At 41.9% G+C, this 24,129-nt stretch overlaps 2 protein-coding genes across 3 annotated transcripts in view; both read right to left on the bottom strand.

Moving 5' to 3' along the window:
- Positions 1-9,877: 9,877 nt before the first annotated feature.
- EIF1AX (eukaryotic translation initiation factor 1A X-linked) lies at positions 9,878-18,990 on the bottom strand. Its single transcript, XM_042810541.1, has 7 exons — positions 18,888-18,990; positions 17,835-17,918; positions 15,980-16,083; positions 14,496-14,546; positions 13,501-13,582; positions 13,303-13,394; positions 9,878-11,050 (listed from the first exon to the last, which is right to left on the bottom strand). Exons 1-7 carry the CDS (start codon positions 18,901-18,903, stop codon positions 11,045-11,047), a joined length of 435 nt encoding a protein of 144 aa, XP_042666475.1. The 5' UTR covers positions 18,904-18,990; the 3' UTR covers positions 9,878-11,044.
- Positions 18,991-19,741: 751 nt separating this feature from the next.
- The window catches only part of RPS6KA3 (ribosomal protein S6 kinase A3), a 69,733-nt gene continuing 65,345 nt past the window's right edge, over positions 19,742-24,129 (bottom strand). For both annotated transcript variants that reach the window (XM_042809618.1, XM_042809616.1), the window contains exon 22: positions 19,742-23,287. In XM_042809618.1, the coding sequence (XP_042665552.1) occupies positions 23,165-23,287 (123 nt within the window). In that variant the 3' untranslated portion in view covers positions 19,742-23,164. The remainder of the gene's footprint in view (positions 23,288-24,129) is intronic.

Raw genomic sequence — 24,129 nt, 5'->3', positions numbered from 1 at the left:
TGAGAGCTAGTCAGGAGGAGAAAAAAGAAAGTGAATGTACTTGGCAGTACCTACCAATTATGTATATTCACTTTGTAACTTCATACAACTCCTGCACTGAGACAGTCACTCGGTCACCATCTCTAACAGGGAATTCAGCAGGAGTTCTCTGATTCTTGGGGCCAAGTTCCAGTTCTGTGATCCAGAGAGAGTGAGTGCTCCAGCGACTCAGTCACAAACAAACCTTCCAGGGAAACCTGAGACCCAAATTCAGAACATAAAGGCAATCTGTACAGAACACCCTGAGCAGGCTGGGGAACAGTGAGTGCTTTAGAAAGTTCAGGCAATGCTCAGCCACTACAAATGCAGCTGACTAAAGTTACACTCCCTTCAGTGAGTATTATATTGATAACATGCTTCAAAGAAGCATATTCATTTTCAAATAATGTTATTGGCATCCAGATTAAAACAGGAACAGTACTGTGGGGAGTGGAACAGAAGGTTGGTGCCTTCTGAGTCAGTGGGGAGGTAGAGAGAAAGGTGGAGTTTGGAGATTTATACAGAGAGGCCCACCAGTACTGCTCTTCAAAGAGCCTCACATCTTCTGAAGTAAGAGGAGAAAAGAGATACCCATACAGTATGATACTGCAATTAAAGGAAGAGTAATTACCAGCACTCTTTAAAATCAAATCCAGAAAGACTGGATGTTGTGTTGAGGGACATGGTTTAGTGGGAGCTATTGGTAAGAGGTGAATGGTTGGACTGGATGATCTTTTAGGTCTTTTCCAACCTTGGTGATTCTATGATTCTATGATTCATACAGTGATACATGTTTAAGGCTTCATGAAGGATATTGTTGAGTCTCAGTCTAAAATACAATGCCCATTTTTGGACTTATTTCAAATGCTTTTTTTCTCACAAGTCAGCCCAGTTTACATGGTTTCAGTTTTTGGATGAGTATCACCTCCCTGTGGCAGATCTCGAGCAGCTCGCAGATTGCTAAGAAAGCACTTTTCTCAATGTATTTGTAGCACTTTTATCTACTTCCACCTCCCTTCAGTAGAAGTTAGGATGAAAGGGAATGGCCTCAAGTTGTGCCAGGGATGGGTCTGATTGGACATTAGGGAAAACAGCTTCTCAGAAAAAGTGGTGAGACAATGACACAGGCTGCCCAGGGTAGTGGTGTTGTCACAGTCTGTATGGGAACTGCTGAATCACGGCCTGAACCTCTGATTGACCACCTGAGGCAAGCAATAAGTCAGCCCTGGGAGCATAGATGAAGGCAATTCACCTGTGCTGCCAGAAGGGGTGGAGCCTGGCTGCACCTCTCCTAGACCCATTTAAGAGTTGACTTCCCATGGAGAAGGATCTCTTCTGGAGATTGTTCCTCTTGGAGTCTTCTCAGTGAGCCTAAGATAAGGGTAAGCTTTCCATCCTTTCTTCTTTGGTGTGATAGCCTGTTTAGCCTGGTTTTTCTGTATATTTCTTAATTATAGCATCTGCATTTCATTGATTATACACAGTCCCTGGAGGTGAACAAGAAATGTGTAGGTGTAGTACTGAGGGATGTGGTTGTTATTACCAACAACCACTGGTGGCAGATGGATGGTTGGACTAGGTTATCTTAGAAGTATTTTCCAACCTCAATGATACTGTGATTCTATGAAATAATTAATGAGAAAATAGAGCAGAAAATAAATGAGATTTGCCCAGGTACCAGAGCATATAGCACTGAGGAGAGGCTCAGAGGTTGGGCTGTGTTCAGCCTATAGAAGAGAGTGCTGTGGGGAAGTCTTATGTCTTCTGCATCTACATAAATGAGGGGCAACAGAGAAGAGAGTCAGACTCTGCACCCCTGTGCACTTGGGAGCAATTAAGGCAACACGCACAACTTGGACAACAAAAAAAAAATCTATCCTTTTTTTTAAAGGAAACTGTTACTTCTTTTAAACCATGGAAATGATAAAACCTTGGACCGTGTTGTTCACAGATACCATGCCTCCATCACTGGAAACACTGAGAGAGCAAAAGGACAGAGCACAGGTGGATGGGATGAGCGCAGGATGAGTGCCCCACGTCCCTTCCAACCAACACAACTCTATGACTCAAACAACAATGGCAATGTTTTTTTTCCAGTCTTCCGTGGTTATACTGGTGTTTACAACAGCCTTCCATCATACTCCCATTACTCCTCTTGTCTCAATGAACTTCTTCAGCTTGCCTGGCACTAAAGCCAAAATGAACAGGGGAAGTAATAGATTTGTGAAAGAACTGCTTTCTCAAAGTACTTAACTGCCTTGATATAGCTCAGAACACTGCACACACTTTGGCAGGTATCCAATATGAATATTGCTCAAGCCTGTACCGGAAGATGGTTTATCCAAAAATATTGTCTTGCTAGAATTTTTGCTATTTCATGAAGTCTCACATCTTAAATGTTAGCTTCTGGTTCTTTTATGTGTCCGTTATACCAGTGGAATGTGATCTTGCCAACGCTATCGTATGTAAGTACAATAAGACAAATACCAGCTTCAAAGTGATCAATACTGAGTTCTACACTAATAAATGGAAAATCAGCCTGCAGTACCAGTGGGGGACTAACTTCCTAGTGGAACTTTAGTTGGAAAGACTCATGCGCTGACCCTAATCCAGGTTTACTCTAGAAAGAATAAGGCTTCTGTAGCTTTTAATCTTACTGTATAATGCAATATAATATCTGCTGAAGAAATTGCATGGATTTAATTTAGCTGAATACTCAAGGTGCATTCAGTATCGTTACTCTGAAAAGTGTTATCCTCTGTAAGCAGATGGGAGCACTACCTGAACATGTAATAGATGTGCAAGGTATAATAGGCCTGATCTCCCCCAGCCCTCATTTTCTCCTGCCCACAGTGCATCACTCAATGTGCTTTAGGATCAGTGTTAAATCCCCAAATACCATGGTACTTGAAATTTCTTGGAACACTGCTCAGTGCTTTACAGGTTGACTCTGCAGGGTTGTATGTATCATATGCAGGTGGCTTTGCATAGGGATCTGAAATACATCCAGCTTTTACTTCACAGCACCAAAAAGGTAATTCTTCAAAACGTACTATCTGAAGCCACCTTCCCACTGTGCTACACATAGATGTGATTATTTGAGCCAGGAACATTTTTAGATCTAGCAGTACTTTCTTCTGCCAAACTGCACAAGCAGCCTAAAAAGGGGAAGAAAATGTTCTGCACGCATCTGATACTCTAGTTTTGTTGAGGGGCTAAAATGTAAGTATGAAGGAAGAATACACATTTTCAGTAGCTTCCAGTTTGGGTAGAGTAACTAACTTTTTGTTCCAAACGATTGCTGCTCTGGGTGGATGCCTCTAAACAGTCTTTTGCCTGCACCTTTTGCCTCCACCTTAAGAGGATCATAGAATGGCCTGGGTTGAAAAGGACCACAATGATCATTGAGTTTCAACCCCCCTGCTATGTGCAGGGTCGCCAACCACCAGACCAGGCTGCCCAGAGCCACATCCAGCCTGGCCTTGAATGCCTCCAGGGATGGGGCATCCACAGCCTCCTTGGGCAACCTGTTCCAGTGCGTCACCACCCTCTGTGTGAAAAACTTCCTCCTCATATCTAACTTAAACCTCCCCTGTCTCAGTTTAAAATAATTCTCCCTTGTCCTATCACTATCCACCCTAGTGAACAGCCATTCCCCCTCCTGTTTATAAGCTATCTTCAATTAGTGGAAGGCTGCAATGAGGTCTCCCCAGTGCCTTCTCTTCTCCAAGCTAAAACCTTCACCTAACTTCACAGGACTTAATGAAGGATGGTCATGGAAACCTGTAGAGGCTGGAGGAGCACACAGCAAACTGCACCACCAAAACTGTGTGCTTTTATACTGGCATACCAAGCAAAATTGTGAATAGAGCTTGTGACAGTGTTTCTCCAGATCTCAGTGACAGAAGCTGTTTTGAGAGCACCAAAGAGTTCAATAAATCCCTGTGCAGCCCCACCACCACAGGAAGCCACCTTGTTCCATGGCAAGGCTGACACCCCTGCACCTCTATGGAGAGAGCAGAAATGTGAAGTCTGATTGAGATCTGAAGGTCCATCACCTTCCTAGCACGTGAAGAATTGACTCAAAGGTTTTCTCAGCTCTGAAAGAACGTGTATTTCCTTTTTGGACCAACTCTTCTAAAATAGCTCCATGTTCTCTTAGCATATACAGTGCTCTCGGTGATTTACAGCTGCTTGTAACAGAAGAACAGATTCCAAGGGAAATCACTTTTTGACTAAAAAAAGTGAACACACATGTGCAACCTCTTCACTTTCGGAACTGTCTTTCCTGTCTTTTTCAGAACTCCCTTCCTCATCCCGATTTCTCTACCTGAAAAGGGAGGGATGTACGATGGCACAGCAAGCTCCAGCCGGGGAATCCCCAGATTGGTGAGCATTGGCAATGGGAGATAACAGAAGAGGAAAGATTTCATTTTTTACAGCTTGTTGTTCCTTACATTCTTCTATGTTTCTGGCAATTTCAAACGCAGGGTAGCAGGGCCTGGGTAACCCTTTCAACCTGACACAGACTGGTTGTTTTTCATGTTTATGAAGTGCTTAGGTGATGCTTCAAAGCTGAAACATCCAAAGATACCACAAGAGACACAACACATTTTATTTAGAGTCACGTTAAGATTAAAATGGGACTATTGGGGAAGTACAATTGAGTGTGGTGGAGATGGGAGGTGGAACAAGGACCAGAACCTTACTCTGCTTCCTCTGGATTTCTGAATCCGAAGTTAGACTTCAATGGAAAAAAGATACAGAGTGGTGTGGGTGGAAAACCCATGCACTGTACATTCCAGATCTACTTACTGAGCTAGTGATTTCCCTTAGGCACACCCTCTCATCACATACGAGCAATAGGCTGTTACTAGAGGCAAGTTTTCAGTCTAACACAGGATAACTGTAGGCTTCAGTAATTAAGTGTTGAGATAAGGCACCTCTTACAGAATTACAACCTGTGAGTTATGAGCACTCTTTGATGTAGCTGCCATACAAATCAATTTTGAAAAAATTTCTGAACAACATTAAGTTGCCTGTGGCTTGACAAAGCATTTGCTAACTATGGTATGCACATTAAATTATTCTGAAAAATAGTCAATTAGCCATGGCACACAGCCAGCAAACATTCCTGGGTCCTTTGAAATAAGCCAGAAGATGAGCTGAAAGCTTCACCTCTGTACATCTGAGTTCCAATTACACATCTACACCCCTCTGATTGAGGAAAGCATAATTTTGATTGACAGAAAAATGAAACACTTAGCAATCAGAGGGATCACTGAGCATCACGAATGGTCACCGTGTCATTGGAAAACTGCTAACTGATACTCTTACCACATTCATCCATGAGTTGAGGTAAAAATCAATATATAATTTTATAGGAAAGACAGAGGAAGGACAATTATTATGGCATATCAAGCTACTCAGAACTACATGCTCTTCCCACAGTGGCAATATTTCCCATGATAAAGATACTGGCAAAAAGCCTTTTAGGAAATCTCAACAATATGGAGAGCCTTACAAGTCTTCCATTCTGAATTAGCATTTGTGTATCAGGAAAACATGGCTTTTTCAAGTCTGTCCATTTCCCTCACAAAAGCTGGACAGATAAAAGGCCTGCATGAAGATTTTTTCCCCTCTCAGTATTTTCAGTCCTACAGAAAGCTACAGAGGGACACCTTCAGAAGAACGTGACAGTTTCAGCTGGGATGGCTGTAGCACTGTGGGAATGTTGGAAGAGCCTTCCAGGGGGATTGGAGCAGAGAGGGACAGAAAACTCCAGCTGCTGACCCAGTACTATGCAACAGAAAGGTGACATCATCTCTTCTCATCACAGCATAGCTGTCCCTGTGGGAAGATTTTGCTACGGCAATTAACTTGAGCTCCAGTCCTTGAATGGGAAATCATGAGTTCAAAAACTTTGTGCCAGAAGAAATGGTTTATGCAAGAAGATGAAAACACATTTACTAACCCTTATTATGTGATATGAATAAATAATGTAAGAGCAAAATAACATTTATATGCTACAATGATAGACGTGTGAATGACAAACTCAGGAAAATTTCTCTGGAAACAAGAATAAAGATTATTTTGAAGGATGAAAAATTGAAGATTAAGTCAGAGGATGTCAATCTATGCAACAGGATCAGAAGTAGTCAGTGTTTCTTTTGTTTAACTGAAGGCTACTTGGACTCAAGTTATTTATTCTAATTATTTCTCCATGCTCTAAACCAGACTCAGATTTTCAGTGGTTTTTTCCCTTTGATTCTCCAACAGCGGCATAGGAGACCATTGCTAAATAATCCAATAAATAAATAAAGCAATAGAATCAATTCAAGAATTTGTCTTTTCTCTGCAAATATAGTGAGTAAATACAGCAACTGTAAGGACTGTCAGCACTGTCTCAAGGATTGTCACAAAGCTGAATCCATTCTGACAGACGGTACCACTTGTGGCAGAGCACACAGCCCAGGCAGACACCAGTGTCCCCACAGGGATCCACCTCTTTATCTGCTGCTCTTCACTGTTACTGGAAATGGAGGAAGCAGCACCTGTCAAGTGTTTCTCTTACTGGCAGGCTTGCACCTCTGTCTATGCCTGCATGCTGGAATCAGCTTGATCTTAACAAAAAAGGAGACTACTTCAAGAATCCAGAAGAAAACACCTCCAGTGTTTCCATTCCTGGCAGTGCTTATTTGCAGACACCAGGAACTTCAGAGTCCCTAAAACTCTATGACAGAAACTCCTACTGAGGAAGTTGAGGCAATCTGCTCACTCGAATTTGCAAAGGTTGGTTGGATGCTGTTCATGGCATTTTGGCAGCTCATCTGCTCCCTCCAGAGGCCAAACATACAAGGGTATTTTGCCTGGGATCCCTTGGGAATAAAATCAGCCAGCTGTGAAGAAGAGAAGGGCTGATAAAGCAGTACAGATGCTAGTGACTGCATCTGCTTCTTATGAAGTTTTCCTTTCTTGAGCTAACATCCTGAATATAAACAAAACCACTCTGCAACAGTTCTTTCTTTCTACAAACACATTTAAGAAAATAAGAAACTAACTCATAGGACAACAAACACAAAGTGCTAGATGTCAGGCTTACACAGCAGTCAATCAAGCGTGCAAACTACTGGTACCATGGTGCTGACATCCTGCACATTACATAAGCAAGTGAGAAGAAGAGACTGGTTACTCAATTTGATCCTAAATATTCGTGTTTTTTTTTTTTTTGTCACACTAGGCATTGAATGTCCTAAATATAATCAGTGTAATTAAAACAGCTGGATCCCAAAGGTAGCCCATGAACAAATGAGCACTTGAAAGCAGAAATGTTCAGATGCTGCTAGCAGTGCTCTACTGCTAGTATGTACTTCCTAGATGGAGTTACATGAAAGCTCTCATGCTTGCAGTTGGCCTCCATTTAGTTGATAGTGTGATTGTAAAAGATCAACCTTCAGCATTACATTTGATGGGCAAGATGCAGTACAAGCAACCAGAGCTCATCATAGGAATACTTACTCATGCTTAGTGTGATAAGGAGAGGGAAAAGGAAAGGCATCATCCCTGCTCATCTCTCCTCTTTCCCAAAGGGTATGCACATCCAGAGAAGTAAATCCTTACGATTCACTTTGTGTCAGAACGAGAAAGCATTGCCTACAACGACCTTCACAAAGGGCAAAAAAAGGGCACCAAGTTTAAAAAGAAAAAATATTTCAGACAGTACTATTTCCCTCTTCCCACAGTCCTTCTAAGAAGGCTGTGCTTACTTTAACTTTCAAGTCCTCATTTCCATGAAGCAGACAAGCTACCTACATGGCACTGTGTTTACAGGCAAAAAACTAGGTTTGAGCTACTAAGTCAGGTAAGAGAGGTTCTCAAGTCCCACAGCATCCACGTTCAGTAACAGCAAACGATTACGGTCCAGGCTGACCGCTCCCATTGTTGAGCAAGTTTCAACACTGCATCTCAGCTGGAAACAACATTTACCTCACGGCCCCGGGGGGAAACAGTTCCAGCACCAGCTCACAACCCAGATAAACCACAAGTCCTATCATCTCATCACGAAGAACCTGGTAAGGAAGAGCCAGGTGCCATATGGAGCAAACTGCCACTCTGCCATCAGCACGCATTCGCTCACGGCCATTGTGCGTGGAGCCACACGTACGTGTGGCAGCGCATACAGCACACAGTAACCTATATTTACACATATAAACTGCAACAAGGAAACAGCAGTCAAAGAGCCATGGATTACCAGTTCCTCAATTGCCCGAGGAAGGAGAGCGGTGAAGGCTTCTTTAAAACCACATACATTTTTTAAATGAGACAGTGCAAAGGATTAGGGTGGAAAAGCACTGGGGCTGCCCAAGCAAATGCTGCCACTCTAAAAGGCCGTTGAGACAAAAAAAGATTTGGTACAACAACAACAAAAACTGCTTCAAAGTTTTAATCACAAAACTCTCGGTGGGAAACAGAGAACACAAAGTTTACTCTTCAGTCGCAGAAAATCCATGTTTTAATTTCTGTGTTAAATTTCACGCTACAGGTAGAAAAGCCAGCAGCAGTTCTCAAAGTCAAACAAGTCTTATTAAAAAAATTATATAGAAATGACCACCTTTCATGGCGTCAGTCAGCAATCTTGCAGTCCTCTACCTGGCAGCTGCTGCCTTCTTTGCATGTAGACACTGAAATCAGAGCTCCTTGTGTAAGCAGCTTTTTACCTCCGGAGGAAAAAGAGACAATATAAAGCTGCCCAGTTTGCTCTGTGAAAGGGGTCTGGCAGTGGACAGAGAATGAGGACATTTATTTGAGAAAGATCAAGCAGCCTACCGTGAAATCAGTGAGATGGTGTTGAGCCAGAGCACTGAGAAGAAAATCACAGTTGAATAGCAATCTTCCTAAAGAGCTCTGCAGAATTTTGGGTGGGCCCGACAGGAGCTTGTGACCAATAAAGGCTGGAAACAATTCTGTGAGGAACAGAATTTCATCTTTGCCCCACAGCTGAAGCATCTTGTTCTACCAGAGAATTCTAGTACACTGAAGTCAGTTTCTTGCAACAGCAGCATATTTGTTTCTATTTCCCTTACCACTGACAATGTACTTTACACTTTTTCCTTATATGTACAAAAGTGTTTTTGGCAAGAATAAATTCTGTACTTGTATCTTCGGCAAACATTCACTGTAATTTAATCACCAGCTTCTCTGCTGCCACTACTGCATAGAAATCTTCTGCACCAAGCCTGGTTTTGGGAGTTTCTAGACCATTTTCAGAGCTGCTCGATGGTCTGTTCAATATGTTGAGGAAACCAGTAAGCCAGGGAACAGCTTATAAACCTCACCCTGAAACTTTACAACTTGTATGTTGATTCACTACTGAATGTTACAGACATACAAAGACAGAATCTTTATATATAATATCAGGGCAAGAGGAGTGCTATGTTAACAGCACATTTTCCCGATACCTAGCAAGTTCTTACTATGAGTTTTTAAAACCCATGTAATATTTGCCAAAAGTACTCAAGACTAAGAAATAGTTACTGTTGTATGATCTTCTCTTAGGAATAACAGATACTGTGAAGAAGGAAAAAGATAAAGAGAGACAGACAATTTGTGGGAATTTAAACCTAATGCAGAAATCCTCCTTAAAAAAATAATCCCATAAAGCCCCGAGGCCGCTCCGTATCTACAGACATTTTGTTTTACCTATTGGGGCAGTCATTTTACAGCATACCAAAAAGACTGTATAATGAATACAAGTTTCAAGAATCGGATTTTTATGGCACAAAAGGAATTTTTCCATTAACCTGCTTTCAGAGTTGTTAAACATATAACTGAAGACAAACAAACTAAGGCTACCACAAAATAATATTTTCATGATGATGTTAGTCTTTATTCAGCTTTAACTGACTCCTCCAGTCCAAAGGCGGAGAAGAATCTTTCCATTAATTTGTTTCAGCGACTCATTCAGGATGAAAAGATTCTTTTCCTACGTTTGACACAAATTTAATTTCTCATTTATATCGTTATTCAGAGTTCACATAAGCTTTAATGTTGTACCTTAGGCTGCATGGACTTTAAGATTAAAATAAAACTCTACTCTTAACATAACCCTTTCTATAATGTAAAAATATTCTACACGCTTAACATATCGTGAATGTTAACCATTTGCTTTGGGGAAAAACTATTTTAGTTTCTTTTTTTTCAGTACAGAATCAACTGCTACCGGTTTGTATGAACGCATCCCTGTTATGCTGGGTGCCACCCAGTGTTCATCTTCCACAACTACAACTTAGCTACTGAACACACAGAAGAGCTAAGCGTACAAGACAGTTTTTAACAACTGCAAATTTAAGATGCTGCTTATGGTTCATTGTTACTTCTCTACCCATCCGCTGTGGCAAATTTGCTTCTTTGAAATTATGAGTGTTCTTAATTATCAAAATCCGTATAAAAATAGCAGCATGCTACGAGACGTGAAAAGCAGATTCATGCATTATGAATTAAAATGCAGATTTCTGCCTTCCTTTTATATTATCAAAATCTTTTAAAGTTAATATCAAGGCAAGGGGTATAAGGACAGACACTGCATAGTACATTTTAATACTAATCTGAACTGGGTATTTAATCAAAATTCATGATAATTACAGGGTAAACAATTTTTATTTCAAAATACAAGTTGAACTGGTATTGTAGTGATGAAAGCACAAGAGGGGAAAACCAGAGTCTTTTACAGCCCATGTCTCTGTATCTCACTTATACCCGGAGCTAAAAGCTCTAATTGGTGAAGGGAAAATATTTGTGGCATTTCATTTAACCTTTGTGATAATCCAGCATTATCCATTTCTAAAGAAATATAAATACTTTAAAACAAACATTGAAAATAAATCCTTTTGACGTAACAAACTACACTCTTTACCAAGAATTTTCCGTCTTCTGAAAAGAAAGGTACTTCACCCAAAAAAATAATCAAAATATCAATGTAGAACAATCCTTGGAGGAAGAAAGTTGGAATGTAAACCTCTGTTCCAAACTAGATCTGCAAAAGAAAAAGAAAGAAAAATGATTTTATTCACACGTAGCTTTCATCAGCTCCGTCTTTAAGCTGTTTTTACATCTAAACAGGAAACTTCCTGAGCTCCATACAATAAGGTTTTTCCCTCAGCTTGCATCTCCCCTTTCTTAACGTGTGAACAATTACGTTCCTCCTATGCCCTCATCACCAAAGTGATGACAACTACGGTTACGTGGAACAGCAGAGCCGACATTCATACAAGTAGCACAAGCATAAAAAAGCCCCTAACTCTCAAGAACAGAAGCCCAAACAGAGTTTAAGTCTAACATCCCTAAGCACTGACTACTCAAACAAGTTCAGTGGCAAAATGAACTTTTCCAACCATTCTCCTGACATAAGCAACTATGGAGAGGTTCCACCAAGTCTTTCATGATGACTATGACTTTCAAAGCCATACATGATTCCCCGTAGACTGGGATGATCCTCAAGAGAGATTACTCTTATTTTGTTACTTCATGTCTCTTCTTTTCTTACAGCATGATATTAATACTACATAACATACCTGAGAAACCTGAAAATAATAATAGCTGCTCACTTTAATACATTATCCCACATTGTGATCCATTAGTTGGCAAATTGCATTTTTGCAATATTCATACAGCAATTTATCACGTTAAGATCTTACAATGGCTCCTTTATTAAAAGCACACATTACTACAAAGTGTTTCCAGCTACAGTAAGCTCAACCACTGACAGGTTCAAAGTGCATTTTTCAAAAGTTTGAAGAAAAATTCATCAAGATTTTGGATAGTTTGAAAGAAGCGATTGAAATGGAGAGCCTCAATGAGCTCAAAATAATGTAAGCACAAGGAGAATTGGTCATATTACCAACTCAGAGAAACGACTAAAAAGATGAAGACTTAAAGCATAAGACAATAACTTGAGTGGTCTATCCAATTAAGTTAACTCACTAGCTCAGTAAGTTACTAATTATCCCCTGAGCCAGCTGACCCTGCGCACATTCTTAGTGCTACAAAATGAAGCACAGCATCTTTGAAAAGATTTTATAGCAGATTATGATTTGAATTATAATACATTTTACTACTATAAGAGTGTACAGTCAGTTACTGCTTATCATAGTTAGTGATAAGCACTGACAAGTGAATGTGACAATCTGCGAATTCGTGATTACCATTAACCCCACTACTGCTAAGGTGCAGCTTTTATGATTTTTAAGAAACACAACATGGGACAAAACCAGAGATTTAAGATCTTTTTTTAAAAAATTAAAACAACAACAAAAACCCCACAAAAATCTTTCAGTTGTTTCTTACTAGATGGTGAAGTTGCTAAGACTACAGAGAAATCAGGAAGTTGAAAGCCACGTTTTTGATGCAACTCCTATACGAACTACGACCTGCTCCATAAATGTGTCCAATACAGTTTGCATTCACATAATCCTTGGCTCATCCTGCTTCAACTGAACTGGCCAAATCTGCCCTATTTGACATGGGAGCTGACCCACAAGTCTTTGTGCAGGCTGCCTGGGATGTCTTTCTAGCCTAAGTGATCCTAAAAGTAAGAAATCCTAATAGTCTGCTAAACCTTTCTATATCATCTACCTTGATTTCCATCATGAGCTTGTTGTAATGAGCTTACAGTTCAGAGACCAGTACCCAAGGCTGCATTCAGCTCCTTCAATATTCAGCTGTGTCCATACGTCTAGTTGGTGAGTCCTGTAATGGTAACTCCTCCCCCATACATACATGTACACACACACACAACCACTTGGATAGCCACTGCCACCTAAATTTGTGTCCTTGGGGTCAAATGACTTTGACTGTGAGCACCTTAAGGGTAATGAGAAGACTGCTCAAATTTTAACAGTATGAAACTAAATACACGTGTTTTGTGTAGAGATAAACTAGAAGAGGAACACAGAACAGAAAAGAGAACAGAAAGCTGGTGTGCTCATGTCCACACTCCTTTCCGAAGCAGTCCCTGGGTCAAACATCTGCCAGGCTTCTCTGAGTAAAAGCATTCAAGTGCCTTACTCCAGAAAGGATTCAGGGGGCTGAGGAAGTGAAGGAACAAGTCCCTGAAGCATGCAGATACACCAAGCACCACAACACTCTTCAAGAACAAAATCCTTGACAAAGTAAGCTATTCTGAACACTCGTGTATAGTTTTAGTTTCTCCAAAAAAACATCGAAAGACAGCTTGCTGTCAAAGACGAGAGTTTTAAATATATCATACGGAACGTGTCTACTACTTACATCATCAATATCTTCATCATCATCTCCAATATCATCAAACTGGATTTCATCATCATCTCCGGGACCAAATGTGTCTGTTTCATTGATTTTAGCTAAAAAAGCATCCAGAAAGTTAGGGAGAGCATTCATACCGAGTCAAGATAGGCTACGTATTCTTGTCCAACTTGAACTTCCAGTTTGAACTGAAAACGTTCTTACCATGTTCTGGAAGCTCCCCATATGCTTTCAGACTTCTGGCTTCATCTGCATTATACTTTAGAATAACATCAGCTTTGTTATCCTAAATAAGAATTTATTAGAAGGTATTAGTCATTTACGATGGAAAAAAAAACTCCCTAAGAAGTACACTAAACTAGTAACACCTGTATTACTTACAGAACAGTAGTATTTTCTTCCACCTTTATCTCTACTCTTAATCCTGAGGTAAAAAAAATAAGTGCTCTTGGTAGAATATTTTCATCTGTGCTGGGAGATACTCAATTTTGTTCTGCTAGCAGTCACTTGAGAAGCCTGGTTTCATGTCTTTAAAATTAACCTTCCCAGAAGATGCATAGGGAGGTGTTTGGTGGTCAGCAAGAAAATGTCAACATTTTCTAGTTTTAAGCAATTTAACACATGCAGTGAACAACATCTTGGATGTTTTACCATATCTAAGCAGAATTTATCCTTGAACCACTGATGACAAAATGCTGAAACTCATGAAAAAGCATCTAGCCAATGAAAATTTACATTAGGTAAAGTTAAACTTCTAGAAATAGAATAATGTAAGTAGAAACTAATTGGTGATTAAGAGGCTGCTCAAGATAAATGCCACCACCAAGGATGCAAAATTCTGATTACTGCAACAAAATGTTTGGTGCTTGGCTCCATCTTCCCTATTTCACAGGACCCAAGCATCAAACAGCTACACCTGGAAAAAAATAAAAGGTCAGGTGTGAAGCTAATAAGGCCAGGGTGACTGCCAACAACATGTGAAGGAGCAATTAAATTTGGCAGAACAAGTTCAACCAGGATTTGTCATCTACTCAAGACAATCTCTGTAACGTGAGGAAATTAAAAATCCTGATTTAGCATAACCAAGCACAAATTCAAGCAAAATTAGATGTGGTTTTTCTCAGGATGCCTGCTGTAACTTCACACCACACAAAGCTGGTTGTAAGCTATTTCAGTGACGGACTGCATCGAATGCTTACCTGGTAGTCTCGTAAGCCAACCAGTATAATATCAGAAGTATTTATCCAAACCTGCAAGAGGAAGCATATGCTACATTATAGGAATTCAATTTCTTGTTGTATAATGCAAAACTCAAACATAACACATTTAATTTTACTGTACAATGTTAAGCATTTCACTACAGCCACCATTTTCACTTTCAACCCAATAATCTGGAAATGCTAACTTTCTATTTTCACTGAAAAATCAAGCACCTAAATACTAGTACAAATATTATTTAGCAAGTTACGGGGCTATTATGAAGGTAAATCAGACTTCTTTGAAGAGCTTCTAGCCAACAAGGTGGTCATTAAGTCATTACTTCCCAGAGACCAACAGAAATAATGCACTGAGCCACCCCTCCGAGCTGAGCTCCACAACAGCCAAAAAAGTTGGTGAAGGAGGTGATGAAAAATCAGTCACAAACCCAAGAAAACAAATGAAGCTGTTCCTAGTAACTGGCTACAGTAATCCATCAAACCAAAGCCCTCAGAAACCTGCAGAACAGGATATACTGATAGAAGTGCACATGATGGTCCTATTCCACAGCAGCTCGCTTTCTGCGGATGGAGAATGTCTCCGTTTGGACTTGCTTCCGACGTGAGGAATAGCCTTCTGTGGTGACAAATTAATTCTGCTGTAGGCAACATTTATCTGTGAACGTTCTCCACCACCTTTAACAGTTGGAGCAGCAACACATTGCTGGCAGCCTGCAGGGCTCACAGTGATTCCAAAATATGTGCAATGATCGGCCCCTGAGAATTAATGGGCAGAACAATCCCGAATGAACACAGCGACTGCTTCTTCTTACTGGGAACAGAATGTGAGAGGGACACCTGCGTACCACACAGCAGCAAAGGACAAAGCTGTAACAACCAGAAAGGGCAAGAGATGGCACCAAACCATCCAGAGGTGCTGAAGTTAAGACTGATAATGCACACACCCTCCTGGAGGTAAGGAGTTTTGCAGATCTGCTTTGTACTAAAATGTTTTAGGAACTGACGAAGCAGACAACGAAGGGATGGCATCCGAGAGGCCTGTGGAAGCCGTAAGTTTGCCCCAAGCCCCTGTCAGAACTGCTCTCAGATAAGTCACCCAGTGAGAGGATGATTACAAATAATACTCAGTTCTTCTCCAGTACAAAGAATAAGCTAAGCAAGGTATCAAAACATGATTCAAGTTTCCATAATATGAAAAGCTGGCATTTCATAAGCAGTCTGATATCTCCTCTGAGGTACGTGCATCTGCTGAGGGCGGCCCTTCAACTCTGGAGCTGCACTCAAAAACCAGACTGCCTATTTTTGTGCCCAGACAGTGCAGATACAAGAAAAAATAGTTTACTACTAAAAACAAAATTTAAGTTGTTAAGTACAGAACAAGAGTTCTTTCTACTGTAAAGAGCTAATTACTTTTTTTGTTTCCTTCCAGTTACTTATCATGCATAATGCTGCTGTTTCAGAATTACCTTTTTTCTTAGTTTCCCTCTGATATGACATAACCTCTTCACGCCATCAAAACACAATGCCTCCAGTCTTCCATTGCCCAACATCTTGATCACCTGGGCATACTCTGAAAGAGAGGGTAAGAGAGAGTAATAACCTGGAGACACAGAATAACTTGTGTCATGTAACCAAATTCTGGTGTAACATTTTATCAAACACAAACCTGGAGTGGACCTCTCATCAGCCACACTGGCAGCTGTTCTTGTATCCTTCCTGACACTGACATGAAAGCACTATCACAAGCAGCCACTCTTGGTTGCATTCATGCTTTGGTTTCCTCTAAATGCTTCCTAAAGATAACTTTTAGAGCTAATGAGTCACGCTCAAGAGTTTATTACAGCAGCACAGCTCCTGTCCAGCCAAACCCCTATGTTACCACTGATAGCAGAGGAGGATGTGCTACATGCTGGATACCCCCACCACTACTGCCAATCCTTTCTTCAGAGACTCTATGGATACAGCTGTTATTCTCAAAAACTGTCTGAAAGGCATCCCTGTAAACACAGGCTTCACCTCGAAGCTGTGTAGATTCTCTCCTACACTCTATTAAAGTTTGCAACATAATGCATTCCTATTTAGCAGAAAATAATGTGGCTTTTGAGAATGATGTTACCCGACCATCCCTGCATGCAAAGAAAATAAATATTCTCAGTTAGAGTCAGAGTTACATTTCAATACTCTAAAATCTTTCCACAGCACAGGATGGACCGTCCAGCAAACCACATCATGACATTACAAACTGTGCAGATCTCATTACATAGATTTTGCTTGGGAATTTAAAAGGATTTTAAATTTTATAGGTGCATCAAAATCAAGCCCTTTTTGCTTACAATTATCGTGGAATATGAACAAGAGATTAAAGAAACACATTCAGCTGTCCCTGTCTGTGCAGCAATTTAAATCAGTACTTCTCCAGTGTTTCTAATAAACTGTGTTTACCCGGTCCCAGCGCTTAGCTGGTGGCTAGGCATGCACTCAGGTATACGTGAGCCACAGCCAGAGCATGACATGCAGGACAGGGTGAGCCAGAGGGCAGGTGAGATCACTGCCATCAGAAGGCAGAGGACAAGGGAATCCTGGCCACCAACCTCCAGCTGAACACTTCTGTTGCTCACTGCACCTGACAACACCACAGAAAGGGCTGCACCTCTTGCTCCTGCTCTAGTAGCTGCCAGGTATGCCATCCCCAGCCCAGCAAGTTAGTGAAGCCAACAAGGTTCAGTGAGAGAACAGAGATTATGTTTTAGCCAGGTCAGTGACTTCAGAGATTCCACAGAAAACCCCAAGAACCATACAGCTGGCAAAGAACAGGCATTGGGACTGTGCATCCAAGGGACAACCACCAGCTACCAGCAGCAGGGCAAGCTACACACAGAAACCCAGGGGACACCTATCTTTATTCCCCACTGCCTTTGAGTTCCTCAGACATCCAGATACTATCTTTGAGTACCAAATTCAATGTGCAGGATCTGTGGTGACAGGACAAGGGGAAATGGTTTCAAGCTCATAGAGATTAAATCAAAGAGGCTGTATTTAGGTTAGAAGTGAAGAAAAAGTCTGTCTTTTACAGTAATGGTGGTGAGGCACTGGCAGAGGATGCCCAAAGACGTGGTTGATGCCCTGTCCCTGAAGACTTTCAACATGAGGCTCGATCAGGCCCTGGGCAACCTGATGTAGCTGTGGTGTACCTGTTCATTGTAGGGGACTTGGACTAGCTGGCCTTCAGAGATCCTTTCCAACTCTAAGGATTCTATGAATGTATGCGACTCACTACCTGACCGAAGCAACAGCACTGTGACACCACACTCAGAAACTCACCTTGCCCGTCTTCCTTGAACACCAGCTCTCTTTTTTCTGACTCATTCTCATTCTTACCTCGTCTTCTGTTTTTACCTCCTTTACCTAAAAGTTACAAGAGAAGAAAAGAATACACGTTACTGCCTGTCAACACAGTAAGTTAATCAAGGGGACTTTGGTGCATTTTCTACATGTCAATCTTGAGCGCCTATTCAGATTATAACATTTTTATTTTTAAAGTTATAAGCAGGTGGCAATACCCATCAGAAGAGCTGCAGCTGTTTCAGAATGGCCTGGGTTGAAAAGGACCACAATGATCATCGAGTTTCAACCCCCCTGCTATATGCAGGGTCGCCAACCACCAGACCAGGCTGCCCAGAGCCACATCCAGCCTGGCCCTGAATGCCTCCAGGGATGGGGCATCCACAGCCTCCTTGGGCAACCTGTTCCAGTGCGTCACCACCCTCTGAGTGTAAAACTTCCTCCTAATATCTAACCTAAACCCTCCCTGCCTCAGTTTAAGACCATTCCCCCTTGTCCTATCACTATCCACCCTCGCCAACAGCCGTTCCCCCTCTATCGCAGCCCTGAATGCCCGTAACGCCGCGCCGCAATCCCACGCTGTATGACGGCGCTTTTTAAAAGGCACACACGTGGCGACGGGATCAGGCGGCGTTCGTGGGGATGCAGAGGAGCGGTTCGGTGTTTCCCACCCCCCGTTAAGAAGCCCGCCGCCGACCAGCAGCGAGCCGGGATGCGACAGCGCTCGCACGGAGGGGCCCGGCCCGCCCTGCCCGCCTTCCCCCGCAGCAGCCCCGTTCCACAGACCTCCCACACGCCGCCGGCCCGCGACCCGCCGCGGTGCGAGCAGCGAGTGCAGGCCGAGCTGCCCGTGCCCGCCGTGGGGCCCTCAGCCCCCCTCGCAGCCCCGCACGGTGGCACCGGGCCGCGGCGAGCAGCACGTGAGAGGCGGCGGCGGGCGGCGAGCGAAGCCCAGGCCTCCGCAGCGCGGCCGCTCCCGGGCCCGGCTTCCCGAGGCGGCGGCGGTGGGGACAGATCGGGGGGAGGCCTCACCTTTATTCTTGGGCATGGCGGCGGGCGCTGCGCCGCGCGGGGCTGGGTAGGGGCGGTAGGGCCGGTAGGGCCTTCGGGCGGCTCCTGCGAGGCGGAGGCAGAACCGAGCGGCGGCTGCGCGCGGGCTGAACGGCGCGGCCGAGGCTGCGGCTCACTCGTACTTTCCTCCCCCACGGCGCCCCCCGGCGGGTCGGAGGACTGGAGGGCTCGCCGCTGCCTTGCGGCGCCGCTTCCCCTGCTCTGCGCACGCGCACCGTGGGGAGAGGCGAGAACGCGCGCTCCTGGCGACCGTCAGGTCCTTGCTATGGCGTAGCGTCGCCTTCGTGGGCGGTGCGAAAGGCGGGCGCGGGCAGCGACAGCCAATCGGAGGCTGCGAGAGGCGGCTCTTGGCGGGAGCGGGAAGGCTCGTGTCCCCGCCCCGAGCGACGTGCGCGGATGGGAGGGCAGCCAGCGCCCGGCTGCGGGAAACTCCCGGCCTTGGCTGGGGGGAGAACAACGCTGCCACAAGCGATAGGCGACAATCCTTTACCGAAAGGACTGTGAAGCAGTGGAATAGGCTCCCCAGGGAGGTGGTTGAGTCACCATCCCTGGATGTGTTAAAAACCGTTTGGATGTGGTGCTCAGGGACATGATTTAGTGGAGGGTTGTTAGTTAGGGTAGGATGGTTAGGGTGTGGTTGGATTCGATGATCTTTAAGGTCTTTTCCAGCTTGAGTGATTCTAGGATAAGCTGTTACAAAGGCCAAACAGTGAGTGCTTATGATATTGTATCTCATATAATATATGCAAGCATAGGTCAGTGTTAGTGATCAACAAGCAACAGCTTTTATAATGAATAAGTTACCAACAAAGCAATTTCTTAATATGTTTGAAAGTTTATTCGCAGTAGAAATCTTGATTTCTTTTGAAGACTACAAAACCTGCCATTGGACAGGAGTACAAGCAATGATCTCTCTCCAGAACTGCTCATAGTTACATCTGGAACAGTTCTAATTACACATCAATAACATGATTGGAACACTTCCTAGATCAGACTCTGAATAAAACAATCATTTAAAGTATTCAGTACATTTTTTTTTAATTTTAACTAGCATTTCAACTCTATTATGATAGCAGTGCCAAGCATCTAACAGATGCTATTGTAATGGTCTTGCTTAAGGTACAATACCACTGACCTCCAGGAATAGTACCTTAGACTCATGTGCCATGCTGAGAAAACTAGTATAAAGTATGATTGTACAGAACTGTAGAAAAATATTTTATCTGTGATTTTGTCATTTTTTAAAAATGTTTTAAGTAGGCTCCCCCCAACCCTCCCTCCCCCCCTCCCGGTTCAAAATAATTACATCCCTCATAAGTACACCTTCCCTTTGATTAGGTCAAGAGTATCAAGATAAAGCTAATTTACATCATTTTCGTAAGTGAAAATTCAGCTATTACCCATTGCTGCTTACAGACCAGCATTATCTCAAGTCCTTTCCTTCCAATAATAGAAAAGCACAGCTTTAGTTGGTACACCACATTTACAAAGCAAAACACACACACACACACACACACACACATACAAAAACAAGCCCGGACACACAGTTCTATTTTCTTGTCCTTCTCTCTTTAGACAAAAGTTTTAAATAATCTCTTGAACAAAACTTGCAAGGAGTTTTTCAATGCTATAGTAATGATGAATCAAGAACTTTGCCCTTACTGGATATAGATGGCATTTCATAACTACTGCAACTGCTCTCTCCCCTCTGTTCTCTCATGCTCTAAAGTATAGTAAGTGGTAATCTCAAATGAAATATGACAGGTGGGAAAACCCACCTGTATCTGCAGTTCTCCTTTTTCTAATACACCACAGCTTGGTATCCTACAGACAGCTGCTAGCTTTGCACCACCCAGCAGCCCAGCAATGAATGTACACAGTGTCACACACGCTCAAGTTCTAAAAGAAAGATGCAAGGATTCAAAGAAGCATTACGTGGATTTCTCTGTAGCTTCTCATAACTGCAGCTACAAAACAAAGCGTGACAGTTGTGAGCACGGCTCCAAAACCAGAGGTGAGGTACTTAAAACACATGAGCCAAGCCTGACAAACATCTCACCTGTGAAGACGGGCCACTTCCACCTTGCTTTAGAAAATAACTTAAAATACAGTAACTCCAGGACTTCAGCTCACTCAAGCTGTTACACACTGAACTGTTTTACTGGCATTTAAAGGTCCATCTTGTGCTGCTATATACAAGATGGTCTAGACTAAAGGACCAATTTACATGAGAATGTGGGTATCTAAAAATGCAGCAGTCAACACTGCTTGTCTGTTTGGCTCATGACCAGTGAGCCTAAGGGCCACAAAATATTGCTGAAATGAAACTAGTGAAAATTTTGTATTTTTTTTTTAACATAGACGTTGCCAATAGAGAAGCATCTTAATACTTCCTTTCGGCCTCTTCTGCACCAGCTACCTATGCATGTGCACTCTGAGAACATGGGAGAAATTCCTTCCTGAGCTGAAATGTCATTATTGACACACAAAGTACTGCCAACCCCCTCATTCCAACAGGACCCATTTTAAATAACTTGCTGGCTAGACATGACAATCTTCGGGTTACCTTCGGGTTAACACCTGCTTTAAAACAGCTCCAGAAGGTGTAGTTTCTAGGATGTGATATGCCTGTCTTACAATCAGTTACAGAACTGAAAACATGTCATCTGAAAGGCAAAAAAGTTTTTACTAAATACCTCTGGAAATGCAGACACTGTCAAGCAAAAGAAAAAAAAAATACAAATCAAGATAGCGTTTTTCAGCCTCTGGTCAAAGATGTTTCTTGAACAAAGGGCAGATGCATCTATACAGCTGAAGGAAACTGCAGTGCTAGAACACCAAGGGAAAAATACCAACTGCCATGAAGAGCTGTGTGCTTACATTTCTAGAATCTACAATAATTTAACTACCGTTGTTTCTAAACTGATTCCTTAACAATTACAGGTAATACATGAATCCGACTGGGTCAATGTTTCATAGTTAATTATAATGACCCTTTCTTAGCACATACAGATCAGGATGATTCTCCTCTCATTTTATTTTGCCTATCGAAGTGATCTGAGGAAAAAAAAAACAACAGAGAAAAGCCAACAGAACATTGGAGTCACTGGTTTGGCAACTGTAACAAATGCAGTATAAACCTACTTTTTCTGGGCTTACTAGTGGACATCATGTTTTGCTTTATCTTTGATGCTGCCTTTTTTTCTATAGTGCCAAGATTCATTGAACAAATCCTCTGCAGCTTAAACGAAAGTCACAGAATAGAGCTAAAATATTAACAACAGATTATAAGCATAAACAATATAGGACTGTCCTCTATCAGAAAGTATTCAGCAATGATTCCTGAGTCCAGAAATTAGATGGGGGGAAATAAAAGGGAGGAGGTGGGGGCAAAAGACAGTGAAATATGGAACAAGTTATCTTTTTTCTCCATTATATCATCTATGTATAGACAGTATGGTGAGAGATGCACTGTTTGAATTTTGAATACTATAAACAGCATCCTGATTTTCCTAACATGACATGCAGCGTCAAAAACATGGAAATGTAGAAAAAACATAGGCAAGAGAAATACATATTCGTAGTATTACATTCAATAGCTGTTTAACAGTCAGGCTTCTTTTAGAGCTGTCCAACATTACTGATTAATCCAGGTGAACTGTTTAATCAGACTTAATTGTTAAAATGGTTAATAATATCTAAGTAAAACAAGGCATGTATACATTAAAGAAAACAGCACAGAAAAGTGCTGCTCATGAACTGTTTACAAAAACATACAAAATGTCAGATGGCACAAAGTATATAGTGCTAATATAAACAGATAGTTTAAGCTAAGTGCTTAACACAAACTGTCCATCTCTACCTGTAACAAAGAATGTTTCAGGGGACAAAAATATTCCTTATAAAAATAATGCTATGTGGTGCAGAGTGCTTTATTCAGTGTATTTTTGACAGAGGTGGTATTCATAATTCTTCTGGTTTACTCAATTGTGGACATGATTGTTTGCATTGTGTTTCCACTTTTCACTCCATTTGAAGCTCCAGTAAGATCAGCAACTTGCCATCAACAGTTTAAAGCGAGAGTAGATGAAAGCAGTAGCAGCAGCAGGAGCAGCAGCATTATAGGTACCAGCTGGGACAGAGTGTGCTTGCAGGTATCTGTGAGATATGTGCTACCTGTCGCCATGATTTGTGCTATCATCTTATACCAAGGTACCAAATATCTGGTTGAGGTCACTTCACAGGGCTGTTGAGGTAATCTTTTTTATACCTCTCCTCTGAGCAAGGGTAGATCGGCCAACTGGCTCCAAAACTGGTGACTGATTACGATTCAAAGCAGAGTAAGTTGCTGCCATTGCACCCTGTTGTGAGAATGTCAGAGAGGAAAAGCAAGAAGAGTTCATTATGTATATCACTCACATCAGAGATTGCACAGCAGTAAGTGTCAGAGACTGATGACAAGTTTTAAATTCTAGTCTTATTTTCACCTACAAAACAGAAACACACTGCTGCATTGTTCAAACAGCAGCAGTGCTGTGAGTTTTGTAGTGTAATAGTTTTCAGATCAATCTGAAGCTATTGTATCCCGATTAAAAAAAAAAAAAAAAAAAGGACCCAGAATGTAAAAGGAGTACAGGAAAACTAAATTTTCTCTGTTCTTTATGAGATAGTTAGGGAATTAAATCCCATCAGCGGGTTGTCCCTGTGTCATTTGCACAACCATTTACATTTTCAACATGATATTTAAAAGTCACCCCCATTACTCAGCACATGATTTTACTGGCTTTTGAAAACCTCAAAGTTGTGAGCCATGGGATCAGAATCTGCTCCGCTTTCCACTTGTGATTTTGGATGCCAGAAATTCCTAATAACTTACACAGAGGGATTATATTATTACATCATAATTATATCATAATTATCATAATTATATTTTTCAGATTCCTTTTTTGTTGCTTTTTTTTTTTTTTTTAATGTATTTCATTGTACCTTCAGTCCTACAGAGGAGTAGAATTAAACTTCTGGTTACCCACAGCTCCTTCAAAGTGAGAAACTGTAACATGGCCACAAACCAAGTCATGTTTCAGACCATGGTGTATGGAACAGACATCATATTAGCACTGCCATTTCAACTCCCCTTATCTCTCTTATACTGTGGTTGTGAATTATTTGATTTCCTATTGGTCAATGACATGCTTCTCTGAAA

This window comes from Centrocercus urophasianus, unplaced genomic scaffold (assembly GCF_019232065.1).
Source record: "Centrocercus urophasianus isolate 14NV4802_14NV808 unplaced genomic scaffold, USGS_Curo_1.0 seq_12, whole genome shotgun sequence".
Taxonomy (NCBI): Eukaryota; Metazoa; Chordata; class Aves; order Galliformes; family Phasianidae; genus Centrocercus; species Centrocercus urophasianus.
The sequence above is the reverse complement of the archived record's forward strand: the minus strand, read 5'-3'. Positions and strand labels throughout refer to the sequence as shown.